The sequence below is a fragment of the Myxine glutinosa genome, chromosome 5, assembly GCF_964187855.1.
Source record: "Myxine glutinosa chromosome 5, kmMyxGlut1.1, whole genome shotgun sequence".
NCBI lineage: Eukaryota > Metazoa > Chordata > Myxini > Myxiniformes > Myxinidae > Myxine > Myxine glutinosa.
This window is the reverse complement of record NC_136265.1, coordinates 130,196,541-130,221,441: the sequence shown is the minus strand read 5'-3', so window position 1 is coordinate 130,221,441 and position 24,901 is coordinate 130,196,541. Positions and strand designations below refer to the sequence as shown.

Genomic DNA, 24,901 nt, shown 5'->3' with positions numbered 1-24,901 from the left:
GTGAGCAATCCACTGGTGTCATTTAATTTCAGATCTGGGCAGTATTTAACCATGTTAACCTGCAATCCAAGATGGCGGCAAAAAAGGAAGGGCGTAAAATCAATAAATTGTCCGTATATAATCAAATCCCTGTTAGGCAATCACGCAACCTTTAACAAATTCTAACAAAGGGGTTTTCAGTCTTCTCCTACCGGTAATTATATGTGATGTACTCCATGTCAGGGGAATATTTTATTAAAATCTGCCCCTCAAAAGTTAAAATCTGCCCTCGAAAGTTTAAAGTCGGTCACATTGCAGATGGTCAAGATTGCCAAGGCAGACTCTTATGGACTACCAAACTGCTACTGGTCTGTTCCTCAGAGCTCATTGTAGAACAGTAAATCTGTTTTTATTCTACCCCAGGATTTTATGGGTCAAGGAAGTCACTTGTGCAAAAACTGAATTTCCATTGAGCTTGCTGAATCCATAAATCCAAGATGGCAGCCGATTGATATGTTGACTTTTCTTTGATCTCTACTAGTTCAGATTACCATTTTCCGTAACTCAAGCCAATTTTTTTTCATCCATCAATAACAGGAGCAGAGATGGAAAACGACATGTAATCCATCCACGATGACCTCGTTTCTTTGAGGGTTATTGATATAAACTTTGTTTTCATTCCAGGATGTCATATGTTCATCATCGATTGAGTGGTTGTGTCACTGGCTCTGATCTAATTAAGTATCCCCTTCTTCGAATGCTCTTTTCCTGAATGTTTTGTTTTATATCTTACTCAGGTTTGAAGAATGAGTGCTCCTGAGATTTATGAAGATGGGTGTCCAATTTGCAAGGAGAGGCTTGAGAATGGAAGTGACGTTGTGCAAATTCGTCAGAAGGGTGCTGATGGCATCAATGCAGCCAGTGTTCAGAGAGGTGACAACGTTGATGTGGCGGCTGGATGCAAGGTACACACGGACTGTCGTAAACGGTACATAAATCAACATGACATCCTGAATCAACAGAAGAAACAAGGACCATCCAAACCCTCCATGAAGCGAAGTTCACGTGTGTTGACCGGGCCTTTCAACAGCAAATCTGACTGCTTGTTCTGTGGGACCACAGTGCACCTTGGAAGTTTTGACTACAGTCATGTGAAGACCGACGACTTTGCCAAAACCATTCTGGAGTGCTGTGAGAATCGGTCCGATGATTGGACATTCACAGTGAAAGGGCGGATTGAGTACTATGGTGGAAATCTTCATGCAGCTGACTGCATATATCATCATCAGTGCAGTGTCCATTTCCACACTGGGCGTGACGTACCAGTTCACTTCCGGAACGGACCAGATCCAACAAGTAGGAAATCTGGACGTCCGAGAGATAGTGATCAAGAGCAGGCAATCTCCAGAATGTGTTCGTATCTTGAGATGAATGATGAGGAACAGATGACTGTTTCGTACCTTCGGGGCAAAATGGAGGAGTTTCTTATGGGTGAAAATTCTCTTCCATACACCAACTACTATTTGAAGAACAAAATGAAGGAAAGATATGGGGACTCCATTTATATTGCTGAAGGAGAGGGCCTAAATGACATAGTTACATTCAGGGAGAAAACATCACACATACTCCGGGCTTACTACAAAGATGTACAGCGAGGCGGAGATGAAGAGGCACAAAAGAAAGCCATAATCGAGACGGCAGCAAGGCTGATCAAGAGTGATGTCAAGAAAGATGTACCATCTGTTACTGATCACTACCCAAAATCAGAAGAACTTGAACTTGACTCTGCACTGGCATTCCTTCCAGATACACTTCGAAATATGTTGAACTGTCTGTTCGTTGGAAAAAACACGCAACGTAAAGTGGCTGGTATTGGACAAGCCATAGTACAAGCAGTCAGACCTCGCACTGTCATTGCACCACTCCAGATTGGTCTCGCCGTGCACCAGTGCACCAGTGGTACGTGCACCAGTGGTACGCCCCGTTGCAGCTGCAGAAAGAATGGGCTTCCATGTACGTCTGCATGTGGATCGTGCCAAGTGACGTGTTGTGACAATCTGCTAAATCAAGTCTCTGAGGAACTAGAGGACAGTGATGTGGACTGAACTGAGGCAGTGTAATGGACATAACATTCTTGGATGAAAACGTAACCTAAACTGTCGTTATGTAATGTCCACGAATATATATATCAGTGACACCTGGTGTTCAGTCATTTTGGTACTGACGGGCATTTTTTGACATAAAGATGAAGTTTTGCAGGTTTAATATTGAGCATCTTGCAACTGTCAATCTGTCATGATACACATGAAAAATACAATCTATACAGCAAAGATTATAAAATTAGGATTTACAAATAACAAAATTCAGAAATGAAATACAACTGAAAAAAAAGTAGATGAGACGGTACCTCAGTGGTATTGGACTGAGCATCCGATCACCAGGTTGCAGATTTGTATCCAGGCCTGCTCAGGATTGGGTTTCAAAGATATTTATCTATCATTAGACCCAGCATTCTCTCGGACCCAGCATTCTCTCGGTCTAGTTTATCATATGAGAGATGCACAAAAGTGACCCAACCATATCATTCATACATCATTGCCTTTCGAGATAGGGGATATATTATATAATGGACAATTTATTGATTTTTCGGTCTTGAATTTTTGCCGCCATCTTGGATTTCAGGTTAAATACTGCCCAGATCTGAAATTAAATGACACCAGTGGATTGCTCACCCCTTAAAACCATGGACTAGAACCAACAATTATGTTTCTATCAGAATTATTGAAGAAGTTATAGCTGTTTTAGTGATTTCGAAGCCCGGCGGGGGCCATCTTTGAAATGACCCAGTTTTAACCCATTTCCGGAGGTCAGAGTTTGGTAGACTTTTTTTCTGTTGATCAGTATACCCAGTAGGGATGGAAACCACTGAGAAACCTTTTGTTGCAATTTGTTGTGGGTCGGGTGGTATATCGACCTGCCTATTTCGCTGTACTTCAGTGAGATATTATCTCTGTGACACTGGATGGATAAGTCGTTCTCTCACTGTTTCACTCTCTCCGGATCTTGTAGCACTGGTGCTATGAAGCAATCTTGTTAGTTTATAATTGAATGATTATATTAATTAGTAGAGGACCTGGCTTAGACATGTATGCACATAATTAGGAGAGGATAACTCGACTGTTATAAATATATGGCAATTCCAGTATGTAGGTAGTTGTATGGTAATAAGTTGACCTAACGGTTTTTAGCCATTTTCTCATAAAATATCAAATTAGAAATTTTACACTCTTCTATGATCCCCCTAAACATGGCCATTCTGAACATTTTGAGCACCTCAGAAAATCTGTAGCTCCAACGGTTTCGAAGATACAGCTATGTCGGAAGTAGCACTTCTGATGAAAAAGGGCGTGGTCATTTTAAAAAGGGCGTGGTCATTTTCGGGCTTTTCGTCTCGGATTGAGATTTTGGCACATATCCCAAGTTGTTCCTTGGGGTCATATTAGCCTATAACAGTTGTTATCCTCTCCTAAATTATGTGCATACATGTCTAAGCCAGGTCCTCTACTATTGATTGTTATCTCCATTTGTGGGTTTCAGAAGGTGGAACAGAGCCCTCCCAAGTTGTGTGTGTGTGTGTGTGTGTACGACTGTACGTGTGTGTGTGTACGTGTGTGTGTGTACTCCAAATCTCCACCTCATTTTTCGGTAAAATCATTATTCATTAACCAGATTGTGGAACTTCCTTCTCTTCGCTTCGTTCCCCATTAAGGGTTTTCTTGATCATCCCTGTTGCTCCGACCATCACTGATACAATTTCAGCTTTCTTCAATTTTCAAGTCCTCTTTACCTCATTTTTCAGCTTTTTTTGTATACAAGACCAAGGCTCATGGAAGAGCTAACACATCTACTATATAAGAGAGCCGTTGGTCTTTGTCGGTATGTCGCCATTTTCCTCAGAGATGGCTGAACGGATCTTCATCAGTGAGGGCCTGGGAGTGTTTTAGGGAAAAAAAAAAAAAATTGTTACGGACACGACTTAGATGTTGCTTGACCGAGCGGAATGGCCGCCGTGTTCGCACAGTTTACCCGATTACCCCCAACTCACCCGATTCCACTCGAACGTTGGCCGAATCGCGCTATGCTAAATCAATGAAGGAAAGGACACAACGGCTGGGATTAATGCAACGACACAAGGGGTACAGTTCTCAAGACCTCCGGAGGAGGATATAATTGGTGATGCAGAAACGGGTAGATTACACGGTAAGAGGTAAAGCACAGAAAAGATGGGCACTTAGACACAGTCTTATCTTATCCCCGACAGACCACAGACAAACGGGACAAGACTGACTTACACAGGGATTGATGGCAAGGAAGGGCAGGCAGTCGATAGCACAAGGTGCACCTTGGCTCAGGGACAGGATACAGCACGGTCCAGTAGATGCGGGGAGGTATTGTCGCGCTCGGAGGTGGCGTCCTTTTCTCTCCAAGCTGAGGCGCATCTGACGTCACCTCCCTCTCCTGCGCATGCCCAGCGGGGAGTGACACGCCCTCGGCTCGTTAGCTCCGCCCCAGATGGAATCGGTCCGCCGCTTCTATTGGGTGCGGGGGTCACCGGGCTCCGCCCTTGACGAGGAGCTGACAGCGAGCCCCTGCGTGGTAACCCCGTCGGAGCACATGTTCAATGGCGGCTAACCAAGCCGGAGTGAGGACGCACACTTCCCGCGCCGCCGCCGCTGTTGTTGTTGTTGTTGTTGTTGTACCATGAGGAAGAGCTGCGGGGAGGTATTGGGAGGTCCTAAACTTTCTAACGGTGCCATACAATCACATTCTGGTGCAACGAAGAGTCAGAATTAATGGAAACGAGTCCTTAACTGACATAGACTAAGAATAACTAGCAAGATGTCCTATAGTTGTCTACGTGAGATGCGGTGGACCTGGATGCGACATTTAATGGGGGAAAAAGGGGGAGGTCGGGTCTACAGAGTGTTGTTTACAGAAAATGGGACTAGGGAATGGGGGATTGGGGATAGTTGGGAAGTATTGGGGAAATAGGGGAATATTTACAAGCGGATATGGATGGATCCAAATCCCATATCCGCAACATTGCACCCTTCTCTACCTCGGGGCGTCCCGACCCGATAAATTTTTACCTACTTTAGTGTGGCACTCAGATGTAGTTCCCTCTACTATTAACTCAACCCTGAGTGCGACAGTTTTACAGATGTTCACAAATGAGTAAATATGTCCCCCTGCGACGTTGCACCCTTCTCCTCACAGAAACACACCCACAGGATAACCGAATCGCGGAAAGAATCCTCAAACTAAACATACAGCTGGTAGGGAGCATTATTTACACAAGACTACACTGATATTTACACTATGATCCAGGACCTGTTTTTGGAGGAACACATGCAGATGTTATGCATAGAGAGAGCACGCATGCCAGCATCGATACACCAACCCACGAGTGCCCTGTGGCCCTACGGCCTTTAATAATGTGCAGAGCACCCCATCCAAGCACCAAAAGCACCACCCCATACATACAGTCAGCACCATCCGGTGCACCAATAAAGTGTTCATAGTCACCGGTGGTGTCGCAGCCGGCCGATGTTCTGCCGCTGGTCTTGCCTCCTCTTGGCCTTCTGGCTTCTTTAAAAATAAAGAAAGGCGCCAACCGCGTCCATTTCTGAATGGTGGCCGTCAGGGGGGCCAACTATAGTGGTTCACCTCTATGGTATAGGTGCCACGTTGACCCAGAGGTCCATCCACGGGTGGTGCTTGCCCGCAAAAGAACTGCGGTCCATGGTGGGCGGCCACAAAAATTGCGGTCCATATGGTGTATCGATCCAGGCAGCAAGCAGCGAAAGTACAGGCCCACAACTGCAGAGCCAGCACCTCTCTCTCCTCTCTCTCTGCCCCAAAGCCAGATCCTCGGAGGTGGGAGACAAAAAGAAGCAAGTGAGTAAGGTGGTAAGGGCGCAAAAGTGCACGCAGTATAAGGTAATGCACACTGGGGGCACATGGGAACCAGGTGAGACAGGTACGTTCCTATCGTACGCCCCCCCCCCCCACCAGGTAACCTACATTGCCCCTCCCTTACCCCTTACTGTATCCACAAAACGCAACACTACCCATAAACATCTACTTTACACATCAAACAAACGTCCCTACTGTCTTCCCCGTTCCTCCCATAAACCAAATTCGTCTTCTCTCCCTCCTAACCAATCAAATTTGCCATTTCCAACTCTCATCAAAATTTGCCATCTCCAACTGAACATCAAAATTTGCCATCACCAATTCATCATCAGTCCCTCCTAAGGAGGGAGAGATGGAATCACCCCAATGTCTCATCCACGTCGTGATGCGTCTCACCAATCCAACCAGCAATTCTTATTTCCTGCAACACAGAACAAAGGAACACAGGTGTGGAGTCATCATCATCACCTCAGGTAAGTGGCTGCGTATGGTGCGACAGGTTCATCAATCCTAACTATTTCCTAACTGACTTTAACAACTTTACATTACCCGGGGTCTTTCCCTGCCAATCCATTGGCCAACTTACACTATGGGTTCTAAAAACCAATTCCCATTGACCAAACTGTGGTGCTTCTCAATTTGGGGTCTCACCCCCCCCCCCCCCCCCGATTCATCTCCCGGTGCCCTCGCACAATTGCTGGGCTGTGACGTGTAGCTCTCCCAGCAGGTCTACCCACCTGCACACCTCCACCACTGTAGTTGCCACCCGAGCTTACCTGCTCCTCACCTTAACCTAACTAACTGGGGAAGGCCCTCTCGCACTCTCACCCCCTCAGTGCCCTCTCTGGCACGGGCTGCCCGATCCACACCCGGGATCCTCAGGCACCCACTGACACTAACGGCTCCCAGAGCCCACCTGCGGCCTCACCTGGCCGACATCCTCACAGTGGTGGAGTGCCCAAACCAACTACACACACTAACAGGCTACACGCCCAGCCATTTCCACAACACTAATGCACCCATCCACAATACCATTCTGCAACCGCACCACAAATGCCAATATCCAACCACAATTTACCTATACCCTCTACCTAACACTTACACTACCCGCCCCGGGTACTCGTGAAAGGGGTCCACTCTTCCCCCATCCACACCTTCGCACCATGCACACCACTCCGTACCACTTACTCCATGTATTCCACACACCTGTACTTGCACACCTGTGCTCTCATACTTGGTGCCGCCTGCACCCTTCTCTCCCCCAAGCGCATTCGCGCTGATCCACAACACTCACTACTCATACACTGCTCCACACACCTGTCCAGTTGCACACCTGTGCAATCACACCTGTTCAATTCTCAACCACACGGCATCATTTCATCTAACTACTCCCCTCTGAAACTTGCGCTTCCCAGTCGTCCCTTTAAACTATTGCGCTCCCTCGTCATTATCATCCACTCTAACCTACCTGCGTCCCCACTACAGGTATCAGTCACTAACTAACCTTAACGTCACCTAATGTCATCTTCGCTAGATCCCTACAATATAACCTAACCCACCCGGGCTAGTTTTCACTGCCATACACCCCATAAGCTATTGCGCATTTGCCCCACTTTTGTGAGGGATGACAGAGTTGCCATCCCACCACATCGGGCATCTCCCACTACCAATTTTGCACATCAAATTTCAACAAATCAAAAATTTGACAATCACTACTCATCTGCCAATCATTACTGCCAATCCTTTGCCAATCATCAAATTTTGTTTTTTTTCTAATTTCGGGGCCAAAACACTATCCTCGTCATTACAGTCTACTTACTAGATCCTCTCGGTGCGCCAATTCACTTCTAAAGCTCGGCTTCGTACAGCCAAGCCATGAACGCGGGTTCTTTGGTGCCGGCGGCTGGATGCGTCCGGCACTCGGTGCAGGGACGGGGGCGTACCCGAGCCGAGATCCCACGCACCACTTCGGCGCGGAGCCATCCAATGTCCGGATCTCGACCTGCCGGCACGTCTCAATAGACAGTGGTCGCCATGACGACCCTTCCTATCGGGCTGCCCGCTCCGCCTAGTGGAGCCCGGACGCGGCCGTTCCAAGCGAGGCACAGCGTGGATCGCGCACGGCGGCTCTTTCGAAACCGCCGTGGTTCGGATCCCCGCTGGTCCTCGCGGCACGCAAAGCTGCCCGACGCGCACCGAGGGCCCGAGTCGGCTATAAGTCGTTCTAACTTCTAACCCGGTTACCGTCGATGCCTCACCTGCATGGTTACAAGCAGACGCTACCCCTTTCTTGCTCATACCTCCAGCTGTTCCCATGCTCCTCGTACCTTTCCTTACACACCTCGGTACACTCATTCCGCTCACCGACTTGGTCACACACCTGACCACCGAACACCTTGGCACACATTCGTCGCTCGCACACCTCACCAACACACCTCTTCGCGCCCCCTCCTCGGTCACCTCCTCTGTGACAACCACAGGTGTGCTCTCACCCGCACACCCAACCACGTGCCTCACGACCAACTCAAGTGTGCATTCCCACACACGCTCTACCATTCCAGGTGTGCATCCTCGCTCGCCTGTCACAACCAACTCACGCTCCGTGTCACTCTCACTACTCTCACCTCCATTCTTGACAGCGCACTCACCCTTACTCTCGACAGCACACTCCTTCCTCATGCACCCGTCCGTTACACACCTTTCTCGCGCACACTCTTGCGCACACTTTTCTGTTACCTCCTCCGTAACACTCACCACACCGCGCTTCCATGTACCCCCTCGCACATGCGCTTCGACCGACTCACTCTCGACAGCACCCTCACTCCTTGGCACGCACTTTTTCCTCACACACCCCAGAGTCGGACTTTCTCGCACACCTCCTTTTTCGCACACCAGACCTGTCGCACACTTCACCAACGGCCTCTCACGAACACCCGGGTCCATCTCGACCCCCAAGCTCAGTAAATCCCCTGGCGCATCATACGCACGACCATATTGGTCACCACTTACACCGGGTCCTCTTCCTCTTCGCTTCTCCTCCATCACCTGCGAATCCCTCATCCGGTTAATGAGCACATCATCACGATCCGAACACAGACTTTGGACCAATTCTTTTATCTCCTCTTTTATCTCTTTCTTATCCTCTCTCCGTCGCTTCTTAATTTCGCTCACCCCTTCTTCCACTTCTTCTAATTTCTGCTTCACCTCTTTTATGTCCCGGTACGTCTCCTCAAGCTCATCCTCTTAGGCTACCTTGACCGTTTCCATGTGCGTCCTCACCTGCCGGTCCTTCGTCTCCATTACCTCTATCACCTCGTCCAACCTCGTTGTCAGTCCCTCACGTACCATCTGACATTCCCTCTTCGTCGCTATCAAGTCGTCTTTTAGTTCTTTCTGTGTCGCTTTTAACCCTCCTAGTACCGCAGTGTTCCTTTGTACCTGCCCCACTAACTCAGTCTGTCCCACCGTCAGCTGTTCCACCTCCTGCGTCAGGTCCTCTATACCACCTTGCAATTTTACAGTCCCCTTTCTCACCTCCTTCTCCATGCGCTCCTCACAGTGCCTCACCTCCTCGCGCACTCCTCCGACCTCCTCACTCACACCTCTTCTGATCTCTTCTCCCATCACTTGCATCTCCTGCCCAGATGCCACCCTCATCTGCTCCATTTCCTCCCTGTGAGCATCCAATTTAGTTTCTACCCCCATTCTGACCCCCTCTATCTGCTGCCCCATTTGTTTAACTTCCCTTTCCGCTTGGTCCCTCAATTTGCCTTCCATACTGTTTTCTAACCCCTCTAACCCCTTTTGCATCCCTTCCATTTGATTCTCTTGAGCGGCCATTCTGTTTTCTACCCCCATTAACCCCTCCTGTATTTCCCCTAATCTATTGTCTAATCCCTCTATTCTACTCCCTAACCCTCCGATCTGGGCCCCCATCCTTTGTTCTAACCGTTGGCTATTGGCCCCCATTTCGCCCCCCATGACCCCCATTTTGCCCCCCAATTCGTCCCTCATTGCCCCCATACTGTTTTTCAAACCTCCAATTTGTCCCATAAGGGCCCCCATCATTCTGTTTTCCATTTCTTCATTATTCTTGTCCATAAGGGCCTTCATTTGCATAAAAAAAAGGTTCAAATCCACCGGTGGCGCTACTACGGTCGCGGGCGCGGTCGCCGTGGCCATGTGCGAGGCGCCATTTTGCGCGCCCGTAACCTCGTGCGCGACGACGCTATTTTGCGAACCTGCCACCCTCACTGCTTCGCTCTCCTCTTGTCCCTCAATTTGGTCCTGGATCGAACCTGCCTCACTCTCCTCTACCGGAACCCAGCCGTCTTGATCTGCCATAGCGCGACTTTCAAAATTCGGGTTTTTATTTTTGTAAAACAAAATCAAATTTCGCCGTTAGTAATTTCGAGCGCGTAAAGCGCGCTTCGGGTCCAATCTCACTCCTCGACACCAATTGTTACTCTAATAGTACAATTGGTGTTCCAAAATTTGGGCCTAACAAATTTAGTCCCAGGTCCGAATCCAACTCCTGACAACCAATTGTTACGGACACGACTTAGATGTTGCTTGACCGAGCGGAATGGCCGCCGTGTTCGCACAGTTTACCCGATTACCCCCAACTCACCCGATTCCACTCGAACGTTGGCCGAATCGCGCTATGCTAAATCGATGAAGGAAAGGACACAACGGCTGGGATTAATGCAAGGACACAAGGGGTACAGTTCTCAAGACCTCCGGAGGAGGATATAATTGGTGATGCAGAAACGGGTAGATTACACGGTAAGAGGTAAAGCACAGAAAAGATGGGCACTTAGACACAGTCTTATCTTATCCCCGACAGACCACAGACAAACGGGACAAGACTGACTTACACAGGGATTGATGGCAATGAAGGGCAGGCAGTCGATAGCACAAGGTGCACCTTGGCTCAGGGACAGGATACAGCACGGTCCAGTAGATGCAGGGAGGTATTGTCGCGCTCGGAGGTGGCGTCCTTTTCTCTCCAAGCTGAGGCACATCTGACGTCACCTCCCTCTCCTGCGCATGCCCAGCGGGGAGTGACACGCCCTCGGCTCGTTAGCTCCGCCCCAGATGGAATCGGTCCGCCGCTTCTATTGGGTGCGGGGGTCACCGGGCTCCGCCCTTGACGAGGAGCTGACAGCGAGCCCCTGCGTGGTAACCCCGTCGGAGCACATGTTCAATGGCGGCTAATCAAGCCGGAGTGAGGACGCACACTCCCCGCGCCGCCGCCGCTGTTGTTGTTGTTGTTGTTGTTGTACCATGAGGAAGAGCTGCGGGGAGGTATTGGGAGGTCCTAAACTTTCTAACGGTGCCATACAATCACATTCTGGTGCAACGAAGAGTCAGAATTAATGGAAACGAGTCCTTAACTGACATAGACTAAGAATAACTAGCAAGATGTCCTATAGTTGTCTACGTGAGATGCGGTGGACCTGGATGCGACATTTAATGGGGGAAAAAGGGGGAGGTCGGGTCTACAGAGTGTTGTTTACAGAAAATGGGACTAGGGAATGGGGGATTGGGGATAGTTGGGAAGTATAGGGGAATATTTACAAGCGGATATGGATGGATCCAAATCCCATATCCGCAACAATATATATATCGTTTTTTTGGATATTTTAAAATCGCCCTATAGTGCCGAAGCTGACAGTTATATACAAGTACACGTTCGCATAAATAAATGCAAAACAATCACCAGACATTTGAACACAAATAAATCAAACAATTCCGGAAGTGTACGAAGTTGGTAGTACGGCTTCTTCTTCCTAAACGTCATCATATGTAACTCAGAAACGTGATGAATGGCACATTCACCAGCATATATTCAACAAAAAGGTGAAATGATGATTTGACATTTGTGATGGATTCTGATTTGGATGTAATTACTTTTCAATTATATTTTCCCTCATTTCAAATGTGTTAATGTTTCTTTTTCTCTTGAGCAACATCGGGTACTCCAGCTATAAACACTTATATACTTTACTCAGGGTACAAATACAAATACAACTTTGTCTGGGGGGGTAACATAGGCGATGTGGCCGTGGCCTTATTCGGGGGTGTGGGGGACCGGGAGATGGGCATAAGCTATCCATGTAAATGTGTACCATGTCGTGCCACGTGGTGAAGGTGGCAGAGGGTATTACAATTTCCTTTTTTCACTTGTGCAACACTGAGGTTATGAAGCACTCTTTGCACAGGAAATTTTTTCGACCTTCCTTTACTCCCCCCCCCCCCTCAACCAAAACGGAGGGGCCTGCCACCCCCCCCCCCCCCCAAAGATGTATATGTAGTATGTCTTTCCCCTCCCCCTTGCATTCCGCCCACTCCCATACTCACTCCTCCCTCTCCTTCCTTCCTCCCCTTCCCCCCCCCCCCTCCCCAGCCCCCTCCCTCTGGCAACGCCGGGTACTCCAGCTTGTAGAACATATAATAAAGGGAGCAGGAGACAAGAAGGGGGGAGAGAGGGAAACACAACAACAGTAGGGAACAGGGATATTGGGAAATCTGTGTAAGAGAGAAGGCTGGAACAGGGTACACAGGATGAACAAGGTGGACACTGCGGGGATTTCAGGAAAGAAAACGGAATTTGAAGGAGGTAAATTTGGGATGTATTAACAGGGGTAGAAAAGATCAAGGTTGTGGATGGGGGAAGATAAGAGATGGTGGTGAACAGCTGTTTTAAAGACCTGGAGGGAGGATTGAAGAGAGTGAGGGAGTTTGTTCCAGAGGCGGGAGAAAAGAGGAATGAAAGAGTGAAGGTGAGCAGAGAGTCTTGATTTTGGCAGTTTCACCATTACAGACTCTGTCATTTACTCAACAGACTCTGTCATGTCTTTCTGTGTACAACTGTTCTGACATGAGTTTTCTACATCCTGAAAGGAGGTGATGGTACTTTCTGTTTCTACCCCGCATAACCTGCATTTGTCCGATTGGCTCAATCCCGCCGTTTTCTTAAAGCCATTGGTGTAGTGTGCCTTGTCTTGGGTTCTCTGTGGCACACAATCTACGTTAACTGATACCAGGCGCTCTGATAAAGACAACATGTGGATGCGACTTTTTCAACTTTCGCTTTAAGATTTCTGTTGGAGATGTGGACTATTTTCTGGTCTGACCTTGTCAACCTTGCAACAAATGTCAACGTAAATGTTGTTCAGCTTCCTCATCCCTCCACGAATCATTGGTCAATCACTGGTGAATTCCTTGACATCAGACTTGATATAGATGTAGGTGTAGAACTTGCATCATGTTGCAGCAGGTTCTGTGGTACATAGCCTCCTGAGCTACCAGGTCCTCCCTTTCAATGATACGTAAAACATTGTGGTCGTTCTTTCCTCGGGCAGCAGTAACGATGGAGGGTTGCAGCGTCGAATTTTTTTTTTTTTTTTTTTTTTTGTATACTGAATCGAGGCTCGTCAAAGAGCTGACATTTACTTCACAAACAAATCAACCAGACAAACAAAATATATAAAAAGAGGGAGCGGAAGACAAGAGAAGGGGAAGCACACAAACACTTGAGAGCACACAACATTTAAGAGCAGGGAGATGTGTGGGAGGGAGAGGGCTTGGGGGAAGGAGGCCTGGGAAGGGGGGGGGGGAGGAGGTGTGGGAAGGGGGGGGGGTGGGAGAAGTATGAAACACAAGGGCACTGCAAGGACCTCCAGGAAAGAAGTCAGCATTTCAAAAAAGTAGATCTGGGGTGAAATTATCGGGGGTGGAAAAGATCAAGGTTTTGGATGGGGGCAGACAAGAGATGGCGGTGAACAGCTGTTTTAAAGACCTGGAGGGAGGAGTGCGATTTAAGAGAGTGAGGGAGTTTGTTCCAGAGGCAGGAGAAAAGAGGAGTGAAGGTGAGCAGAGAGTCTTGATTTTGGCAGTTTAACCATAAGAGGGTTGCAGGCAGATCTTGTACGACCTGTAGGAATATTTGCGGGACAGAGCCCAGAGAGAGCTGGGGGGGCAAGGCCAGAGAGGAGTCGGTAGAAGACGGAAAGACCACCAACCTGCCTGCGGTGAGTGAGTGAGAGGCCCTTGGAGTTAGCTTCATCGCGGGAGATTCCAATGATGCTGAATGCTTTGGTTTCAACAGCGTGAAGACGAGCTAGGTGTGAGGCAGGAGCACCAGCCCAGAGGGGAGAGCAGTATTCCATTGAGCTGTGGATGAAAGCCTTGTATGTGGTGAGGAGCTCAGGTGTGCCAAGGAAGGACTTCACACGACGGAGAATGCCCAGTCGGCGACTGGCTTTGGAGGCCAGATTTGAAATGTGGTTTTCCCAGGAAAGATCATGGCAGATAGTGAGACCCAAAAGCTTGAGTGACAGAACTTCTTGGAGAGGATTATTCAGAAAGTGGATGGGAGGGTTGTCCAGTCGGTCTTTTCGGAGAGACATCGTAAGAGTGTGAGATTTGTCAGGATTGAAAGACGTGTTCCACTTGTTTGCCCAGTCTGTGATTTTGTCCAGGTCTGCAGAGAGTGAGGAGGCTGCAGACTGCCGATCTGAGGGATGAAGAATGGAGCGACAGAGAGTAGAGTCATCAGCAAAGAGATAGAGAGGATTTTCAAGAGAGTCAGAGAGATCATTGATGAAGACCAGAAAAAGCACAGGGCCCAGAACACTGCCTTGGGGAACTCCAGCCTGAACAGGAAAAACTTCATGATTGATGATGATGATGAATGATGTACACTTCATGATTTTGGCGTGCTTCCGAATGCTTGTCCATCCTTCAGTGGAATATTTTGACTTCCTGCAGATGATAGATTCATCAAAAAATAGGCGGCCGTTGATCCCGTCATCACCAGTGATGTTGCCCGTCTTTAAGACGGAAGAAGAAGATACGGGTCGACGTTTGACTTTGATGTTCTCTGGCGGTATGGTCAATTTCCTTTTCTCTGTTCACTTCTCAGCAACCTCCAACCGAGTTTTGTCAGTGAATCGACAGTAACACGCATGGTGGTACCGTACCCGTAATGTGCCGGAAAACTCAATGTAGTGCCGAACTCTTCAAAAGATGATTTGCCACAGAATCCGCTATACCTTCAGCATCTGCCCATTTTGGATTTCAGCTCTTCACTTTTTATTTTAGCAGCTAACATCTCACTGAATTGGAGTAGGTGCTCTTCCTCAGCTGGACATTCATATATATATATGATTTATATATATTGTTACATATTTATGTGAATGTATGTGAATTACCATTCAGGTCTTTGCTTATCCGTGTGTAGTATATTAAGTGTTGTGTAGTTGTTGTGGTTGGAGGGTCAGGAGCCCTTCTGAGGGAGTGGCCGGAGGCGGAAGTGGCCGGAAACGGAAGAGAAAACGACACGAGGGAAAAAGGACGAGTATTCTTCTTGATCTTCCTCGCCCCGTGACGACAAAAGGTGGAATCGACCTCGCGCTGCGTGGAAAACAGAGGCGTTCCGAAACCCGTTTGGCGAGAGGAGTTACCTGGACGCGTAACTACCTTTTGACACGTCAAGTCCCCGTGAGTTCGTGCACGGAACCAAGCGGTCGCACGTTGGGCCACGCGCGCGTTGCAAACCGCGCTTGGTTTTGCCCCGTCTACAAGGACGCGTACGGGTCGCACGTTGAGCCTCGCACGCGTTGCAAACCGCGCTTGGTTTGCCCCGTCTACAAGGACGCGTACGGGTCGCACGTCGAGCCTCGCACGCGTTGCAACCCGCGCTTGGTTTTGCCCCGTCTACAAGGACGCGTACGGGTCGCACTTTGGGGCCTCGCGCGCGTTGGAAGCCGCGCTGGATTTTGCCCCGTTGCTTGGCAAGGAGGGGCGCTGCAGCAGCTGTCCCCGGTACGAGACGGCACGTTTGGAGCACGTCCGCCCGGGGTTCGTTCAACCGCCCGTGTGCGGAGACGAGAGACATTGTGAGAGACATTGACGGAGGGAGTCAGGAGTGGGGCTCACGTGAGGAATATATAAGATGGCCATCTTAGAGTTAGTGTAGATGAGTTTGCATCTTTGTAATATTGATTGTGCATTGTTGATGGTTGTTGATTGCTCAGGGAATATATTATTGATTATTCCGGATCCTTGGTGTGGGGTTTCTTCTTGACCGGAATTCATATTGGTTGCGTTACGAACGCTCATATATATCATCCTACTTGCTGGCGAAGGTCCTCTCACGGTCCGGGGGTCACCGAGACCAGGTAGTCACCGAGGGGACCACGTAACAGAATATATATATATATATAATATATATATATATATATATATATAGATATATATATATATATATATATATATATATATATATATATATATATATATATATATATATATATATTGTTACAGATCTGGGACGACGGCTCTCCCGTTAGCAAGGGGGGTTAACCCCCTGTCCGTTATACTGGCCGTCGCCGATCCTGGGGGTCTGTGACGTCACTGGTGGTCAGCCACGACCAGGGTAGTCGGGCCAGAGGCCCAAAAGAAAGACCCCCCAAATACCTGCTTACCGTGACCTCCCAACCAGCGAGGAGCCAGCCCTGCCCGAGTCGCGACGGTAATGGACACGCCGAGCGAAGCGAGCCACGACCCAGGCCGTTAACAATTACTAACATGATTGTAGCGGTTTTAATCGTGCCACGTAAACCAATGGACAGAAAAGACTAAAGCACCTGGAGGAAGGCGAAACTAAAGCTTGGAGAAAGAGCACATATTTATTATTACAACCACCAGGGGAAAATAAAGATCAAAGCTGTACAAAGATAGATGGATGTAAAAAGAACACAGGGCAGCCTTATCTATACAGTCTTACTTATACCCAGGACAGAACAAACAAACAAAGACAGACTCACACGGGGATGATGACAGGAATGGCAGGAGAAGGTCCGTTCAGCTGGCAAAGGCGGCCGGTTCGGCTCGTTTAGCCGTCGAGGTTCCGTTCCGACTTTGCGCCGTTGGTTTGGAGCGAACCCGACAACCGCTGGAACGAATGTGGTTGCGTCGACGCCACGACCCTCTCTCTCTCTGGGGATAATACTGGGATTTCCCTCGCAGGTAAGGCACGATCTTTCTGCTACGCGCTCGTCACCTCTGCTGGTCTCAAACCTTCTCTCCTCCCATCTCCTCATGCGCGATCCTCGAACGCATATATAAGGCAGGGTTGTGACACGCCCTCAGCCGTTTGGGTCCCGCCCACGTGCTCTGTTTGTAGCCTTATTTGGTAACGGAGCTGAACAGCTCCGCCCTTGTGGCGAGCCACGGCCACGCCTCTTCTCGGTGACCCCGCCTTCTTGTCCAATACAGAGCACCAAGGCCAGTTGAGGGGGCGCGCACCCCACGCTTGTTGAGCTGCTTTGCAGAGAGAGAGAGAGTTTGCGGGGGTTTGGCGTTATTGAAGGTGAGCTATCCTTATTTGTTAATGCAATGTGGTGTCAATCTAGTGGATACAGAGCCTTAATTAAACATAGAATAGGAAATAATTAGCAAGATGATTCAAAGATTGGCTGCGTGTTGCGATGGTCTCGGGTGCGATATTTAATACTTAATAAAAGGGGATTATATTACAAAGGGGGATATTTACAAGTGAAGGGGGGGGGGGGGTTCCCAAACTGTAACACTGCACCCTTCTCTTTCCCAGGGCCGTCCCTGGCCCGACAACTTTACTTTTAGTGTGGCACTTAGATGTAAAACCCTCTGATATTACACTGACCCGGAGTGCGACAGTTTTACCAGGTAATTAAATATGTCCCCCTGCCACGTTGCATTCTGTCTAACAGATTTACACCCACAAACTAACCGAATTGCGGAATTAATTTCAAACTACACATTTACGGTGGGGAGCTTATTTACAAGAGACTACACTATTTGGTATTTACAACACTAACCCAGGACCTGTTCTTTTGGGAAACAAAATGCAGATGTTGTTTTTGAAAAGGAGAGGAAAGGCATGCATTGCACTGCACCGATACACCAACCCATGGGTGCTCTGAGGCACGCATTGATATGCAGCGCAACCTCAGAGCACCGATAAAAGCACCATAAGCACCAATAAAGCACCACACCCAAAATACAGCCATGCAGTTAGCACCATCCAGTGCACAGTTATTTCAAACAAAGTTCAAATGTCACTGGTGGTGTCAGCATGGCCGATGGTCCGCCGTGCTCCGATGGTCTGCCGATGGCGATCTTCTGTCTTCTTACTTGGCTGGACTTCCTGGCGTGCGGCCTATTTAGGACTAAGGGGGGAAAGCACAGAAAGGGCACAAAAGTGTCCACCTTTTTTTTATGGCCAACAGGGGCCGACTACAGGGTGGTCCACCTGTTAGGCCTAGGTGCCCCCTCCCGAGGTCCGCAAGCCAGCATGCTGGCAGCAAAGCTGTCCCAGCAGAGATGCCAGGCCCCATCCCGTGGGGTCCATAAGTGGGTGGTGCTTGGCCACAAAACCCGTGGTCAATACGTGGGTGGCCACAGAGATCGTGTGGTCCATAGGTGTACCGGTCCAGGCAGCAGGCAGCGGAAGTGCGGGTACACAAATGCAGCGCCAGCACATCCTCCCCCCCCCCCCCCAGTGCCCAGAGAGCACGGTCCTCGGGTGGGAGACAGAAGACAGGTGAGTAATGGGTCAGGGCGCAAGGGTACACATCAAAACAAGGCAATGCAGAATGAGGGGCGCATGGGAGCGAGCTGAGAAAGGTTCGTCCCTACGTACGCCCCCCACATGTGACCTACACTGCCCCCCTTGCCCCTCCTTGTATTTACGAAAACCTACTCATACTACACCTTACAAATCCGTCGCTATCTGTCTCGTCTTCCCCATATCTCCCCTATACCATATTCGTCTTCACTCCCACTAATCCAAAATTTGCCATCACCCAATTCATCATCAGTCCCTCCTAAGGAGGAAGAGATGGAATTACGCACAATGTCACAACCACGTCGTGATGCGTCTCACATTCCAACCATTTGCACAAAAATAATAATAAAAACATGGCATGGTGTGGAGTAGCGTCACCTCAGGTGAGTGGATGCGGATGGTGCGAGGAGATTTCAATCCTAACTATCTTCTAAATGACATTAACACACTTTACACTACCCGGGGTCTTTCCCTGCCAATCCATTGGCCAACTTACTCTATGTGGTTTTAAGAACCAAATTCCCATTGACCAAACTGTGGTGCTCCATCAATTTGGGGTCTCACTCCCCCGATTCAACTCCCTGTGCCTTTGCACAATTTCAGGACTGGGTCGTGTGGCTCTCCCAGCAGGTCTACCCACCTGCACACCTCCACCACTGCAGTTGCCTCCGAGCTTACCTGCTCCTTAACCCTACCTATCTACCTGCGGAAGGCCCTCTGGCGCTCTCCCCACTCGGTGCCCTCTGGCACTGGGCTACCCGGGTCCGTCCTCCGGATCCTCGGGCCCCATCCACAACTCTAACGGCTCCCAGAGCCCACCTGCGGCCTCACCTGGCCGACATCCTCACAGTGGTGGAGTGCCCATTCAACTACACATACTAACAGGCCACACGCCCAGCCATTTCCACGTCACTAATGCACCCATCCAAACACCATTCTTCCACCACGCACCACAGATGCCAATATCCAACCACAATTTACCTACTCCCTCTACCTAATGCTTAAACTACCCTCCCCGGGTATTCGTGATGGGGTCCATCCTCCTTTCCCCCATCCACACCTTCGCACCATCCACTCCACTCCACAGTTTTCACCATACTCACTCCACGACCATCCATTCCATACTCCATATATTCCAGACCATTTATTCCACACAACCATGCTCACCTGGACTTGCACACCTGTGCCATCACTCCTGGTGCTACCTGCACCCTCCTTCCTCAGGACCATTTGCTCAACACAACACTCAATCACCATTACTCACTCATACACTGCTCGATACACTTTTGATCCTCAAACACTCGGCATCATCTGATCTAACTACTCCCCTCTGAAACTCGCGCTTCCCCGTCGCCCCTTATATTATTGCGCTCCCTCATCATTATAATCCAACTACCCTCTCTATGTCCCCAACTACCTGTCCACTGTTGCTACTTAACCTTACAGTTACCTATGGTCATCTTCTCTAGATCCCTATCATTATCCTAACCCTCCCAGGCTAGTTTTCACTGCCATAAACCCCATAAAACTATTGCTCCTTTGCCCCCGCTGTGAGAGATGGCAGAGTTGCCATCCCACCACAACGGGCATCTCTCACTACAAATTTTGCTCATCAGATTCCAGTCAATCAAAAATTTGCCAATCACTGCCAATCATTCTACCAATCAGCAAATTCTGCCAATCCTATTCACTATTCTAAATTTCGGATCAAAAACACTATCATTATCACAGTCCGCTATACTTGAGCCTCGGTGCGTCGTTATATTTTCAAAGCTCGGCTTCGCAAAGCCGAGCAATGAACGCGGGTGGTTTTTTTGCCTGCAGTTGGATCCGTCCGGCATTCGGTTCAGGGGGGGGGGGGAGCTTGGTCGGGCCGAGATTCCACGCACCATCTCGGCGCGGATCCTTGCGGCCCGATGGCTCGATCTCGCCCGGTCGGAACCCTGTCCCTGCCACCAGGGGGCACCGTTCCGCTTGCTCCTACTCGCCCTTTAACCGGACCGGTCGCCTTGCCCGACAAGGCCCGGACTCGACCGTGCAGGGCCGGGCCAGGCCCGAATCGGCAACGACGCTTCGAAGAGAGGCGATGCAGCACCGATCCACGCCGGGCCTAGCATCCAACAAAGCGCACCGCGCCCCGAGTGCTCGCGTCGGCTAACCGTTGCCCTAAATGCTGCCCCGGTCAAAGTCGATGCCTCCTCTGCATGCTCACACCCCTCAACCCTTTTCACACTCGCCAAACCTGGCATCTCGGCGCCTCCAGTGCATCCCACACACTCCGTCCATTCCACCACCGCACTCCCTGTTACACACCTTTCTCGTGCATCCTCTTGTGCACACTCTCCGTTCGCACACTTCCTTAACACACCTCGCGCACCGTCTTGCGCACTCTCCCTCGGTACGTACTCCGTACCACTCATGGGGGTGCACTCTTGCATCCACCCACTCACGCGCTCCGATGTGCCCTGCCGCACACGCGCCACAACCAACTCAGGTGTACACACTCGCACACGTTCCACCACCACCTTACTCTCCGTGTCACACTTCGTACACTCTGTTTCACACAGACCCTCCGACGTGCATTCTCGCTCGCACTCGGTTTCACACTCGCGCTCCGATGTGCCCTCTCGCACTCGTGCCACCACCAACTCACTCTCCGTGTCACACTCCGTACACTCTGTTTCACACAGACCCTCCGACGTGCATTCTCGCTCGCACTCTGTTTCACACTCTCGCTCCATAACACGCTCATTCCCCGATGCACACTTTTTTTCCACAAGCGCGCCATTTCCACTCACAGGGGACCCTTCACCAACGCCCGGATGCTTCCTCGATCCCAAGCGCGTGAAAATTATTTCTGCGCCAAACATCCTCCTGCAAAATCTCCCCGCACAATACACAGCACGACTGACCTGGGCGCTTCTTCTTCTTCGCTCCAACACCACCTGCAAACTTTCATTTGGGTTAAGCACAGCATCGTGGTGTGAGCACGGACTTTGCACATATTCCATCTTTTCCTCCCGCGAGTGCTTTTCTTAGTCCCCAGTCTCTCCAATTCCAATTTCCACTACTACTTCGAATGATTCGGACTTAATTTCTTTTTTCTTTCCCTCGGCGACCGCTGGTCCGAATAAAATTTCCTTTTCTACCTCGGCGGTCGCCGGCTTTTCCATACCCCGGGTCGCGATGTCTATCCCGGTACAGTTACCTGTGCTTTTCTCAAACTCGCTCAACCGGCGCTACCGGCGCTTCTCAATCAGCGTTACCTCGTCGTGCACCCTTGGGACCTGCTCGCCCGATTTGCTCCCAAGGTTCTCCCCTACTGCCAAATTCGTCCCCATCTTTTCCATATCGCACCTGGATTCCTCCCTTTTTGACTCTGCATTCATTTCTTTTAGTTCCTTAGTCATTTGAACACCCATGTCGTTAATTTCCCTGGTGGATATGAGCCCCTGGGCATACATTTTGTTTTCTTCATCCCACTGGGTCAAAAATTTCAACAAATTTGCAAAAAATGGATCCCAGGCCGTTGACAACGCGGGCTCGACCCTCGTCGCCACCATGTGCGAGGCGCCATTGTGTGCGCCTCCAACCTCGTGCATGGCGTCGCCATTTTGTGCACCTGCAACCCCACTGTTAGTGTTACACCTTCTCCAACCTCCTCCCTGGGGTCCTGGGTCATTAACTCTACCTTATCTTCTAACCCCACCGGCATCCAGTTGCCTTGGTTCTCCATGGCATGACTCAAATTTGGGATATTCTAAAATTTCGGGCGCTCTTAATTATGACCAGATTTTTGGATGTTATATAAAAAACTTGGTTCGGGCCTCAAATCCCACTCCTGACACCATTTGTTACAGATCTGGGACGACGGCTCTCCCGTTAGCAAGGGGGGTTAACCCCCTGTCCGTTATACTGGCCGTCGCCGATCCTGGGGGTCTGTGAGTGACGTCACTGGTGGTCAGCCACGACCAGGATAATCGGGCCAGAAGCCCAAAAGAAAGACCCCCCAAATACCTGCTTACCGTGACCTCCCAACCAGCGAGGAGCCAGCCCTGCCCGAGTCGCGACGGTAATGGACACGCCGAGCGAAGCGAGCCACGACCCAGGCCGTTAACAATTACTAACCCGATTATAGCGGTTTTAATCGTGCCACGTAAACCAATGGACAGAAAAGACTAAAGCAACTGGAGGAAGACGAAACCAAAGCTTGGAGAAAGAGCACACATTTATTATTACAACCACCAGAGGAAAAGAAAGATCAAAGCTGTACAAAGATAGATGGATGTAAAAAGAACTACAGGGCAGCCTTATCTATACAGTCTTACTTATACCCAGGACAGAACAAACAAAGACAGACTCACACGGGGATGACAGGAATGGCAGGAGAAGGTCCGTTCAGCTGGCAAAGGCGGCCGGTTCGGCTCATTTAGCCGTCGAGGTTCCGTTCCGACTTTGCGCCGTTGGTTTGGAGTGAACCCGACAACCGCTGGAACGAATGTGGTTGCGTCGACGCCACGACCCTCTCTCTCTCTGGGGATAATACTGGGATTTCCCTCGCAGGTAAGGCACGATCTTTCTGCTGCGCGCTCGTCACCTCTGCTGGTCTCAAACCTTCTCTCCCATCTCCTCATGCGCGATCCTCAAACGCATATATAAAGCAGGGTCGTGACACGCCCTCGGCCGTTTGGGTCCTGCCCGCGTGCTCTGTTTGTAGCCTTATTTGGTAACGGAGCTGAACAGCTCCGCCCTTGTGGTGAGCCACGGCCATGCCTCTTCTCGGCGACCCCGCCTTCTTGTCCAATACAGAGCACCAAGGCCAGTTGAGAGGGCGCGCACCCCACACTTGTTGAGCTGCTTTGCAGAGAGAGAGAGTTTGCTGGGGTATGGCGTTATTGAAGTGGAGCTATCCTTATTTGTTAATGCAACGTGGTGTCAATCTAGTGGATACAGAGCCTTAATTAAACATGGAATAGGAAATAATTAGCAAGATGATTCTAAGATTGGCTGCGTATTGCGATGGCCTCGGCTGCGATATTTAATAATTAATAAAAGGGGATTATATTACAAAGGGGGATATTTACAAGTGAAGGGGGGGGGGGGGGGGGTTCCCAAACTGTAACTATATATATATTGTTGTGGATATGAGGACTGTATATATATTTTTTTATTGTGTGCTGTATGATTATTATTATTGTTGTTGTGCTGTGCCTCCTGCCTCCGGAGCTGTGTAAGATCAAAAGGGCGTCCCATAGTCCACAAGCATACACGTCAGCCAATCATAGGATATTCATGTTCGATAGTTATATCTTATTCTGTGTTTTAGGATAAGGCTGTGTCTCCCATTAATTGAAATACTCCATTGCACCAGTGAAAGAGAATAGACCCCCTTTCCTTCCCATCCCCAAAAATCTCCCTTTCCCTCCCCTCCAATAACCGCCATTGACCACGAGGCTCGAGTCAGGGAAGAAAGGCGTGTCTCCACCTCGTCAGAGGAGGGGAGGGGCGCGCCCGCCCGTCGTCGTCCGGGGCGGAGCCCGAGGGTCGTGCGACCAGCCAGGGCCGAGGTGAGCGCCCCGATGGGCGTGTCCAAAGCGCCGGGGGCGTGATCGCTGGGGGCGCTATAAAAGGGCGCAACCGGAAGTGGAGAGAAGAAGAAGAAAGGGAGATGCACTCTGGGTTGGTCGGAGAAAGAGAGAAAGAGGAGGAGTTGGTTGCACCGAGAGAGAAAGAGAGAGAGAAGAGTTGGTCTGAGTCGGGTGCCAAAAAGGAGGGTCAGTGGTCACAGTTGGTTGCAGTGGTGAGAAGTCGGTGGTGAGAAGCGAGTAAGACAAGGCCTGGCAAGGCAACTGCAGGCCGCCGCAGCAGCGACACCCGGCAACCGCAAAAGGGGGCAGGAACGGCGGCTGCTGAACGCGCCGGTTGTGCGGCGGGACCCCCCCCTTGGACCTCTCCCTCTCCCTCCAGCCATCCACATCCTGCGATTCCTGCAATTCCCCGTGTGAGTCGTCTTTGTTTGTTCTGTCCTGGGTAATAAGTTAAGTCTGTAGATAAGCTAAATTTGCACTGTGTCACCTGCGTCTTGTACTTGTAAATAAACTGAATTGCTTTTTGTTGCTTGTGTGTAAATAGTAGAAATAAATTCAGTAGTAATATTTCAAACCTTTTTTTTGTCTCCGTTTTCCTCTTGCATTGCGTCGCTTTTGTCTTTTCCCTCATTGAGCAGCTAGGGTGCGATGCAACCAACGTTCGGGTGGAATCGGGTGAGTTTTGTTAGGTCGCGGTTTTAAACCACCGCTCGGTCTATAACATCTAACCGCGATCTATAAC

The 24,901-nt window shown here is 49.7% G+C and overlaps 1 protein-coding gene across 2 annotated transcripts in view; it reads left to right on the top strand.

The window, feature by feature from the left end:
- The first annotated feature begins 426 nt into the window (after positions 1-426).
- GINS4 (GINS complex subunit 4) overlaps positions 427-24,901 on the top strand; it is a 53,833-nt gene continuing 29,358 nt past the window's right edge. Inside the window, exon 1 of one of the 2 annotated variants that reach the window (XR_013623563.1) lies at positions 427-944. Coding sequence is in view for 1 of the 2 variants with exons in the window: in XM_078778702.1 (XP_078634828.1) it covers positions 786-944 (159 nt within the window). In the remaining variant the exon portion in view is untranslated. The remainder of the gene's footprint in view (positions 945-24,901) is intronic. The other variant, XM_078778702.1, reaches the window with a different exon arrangement.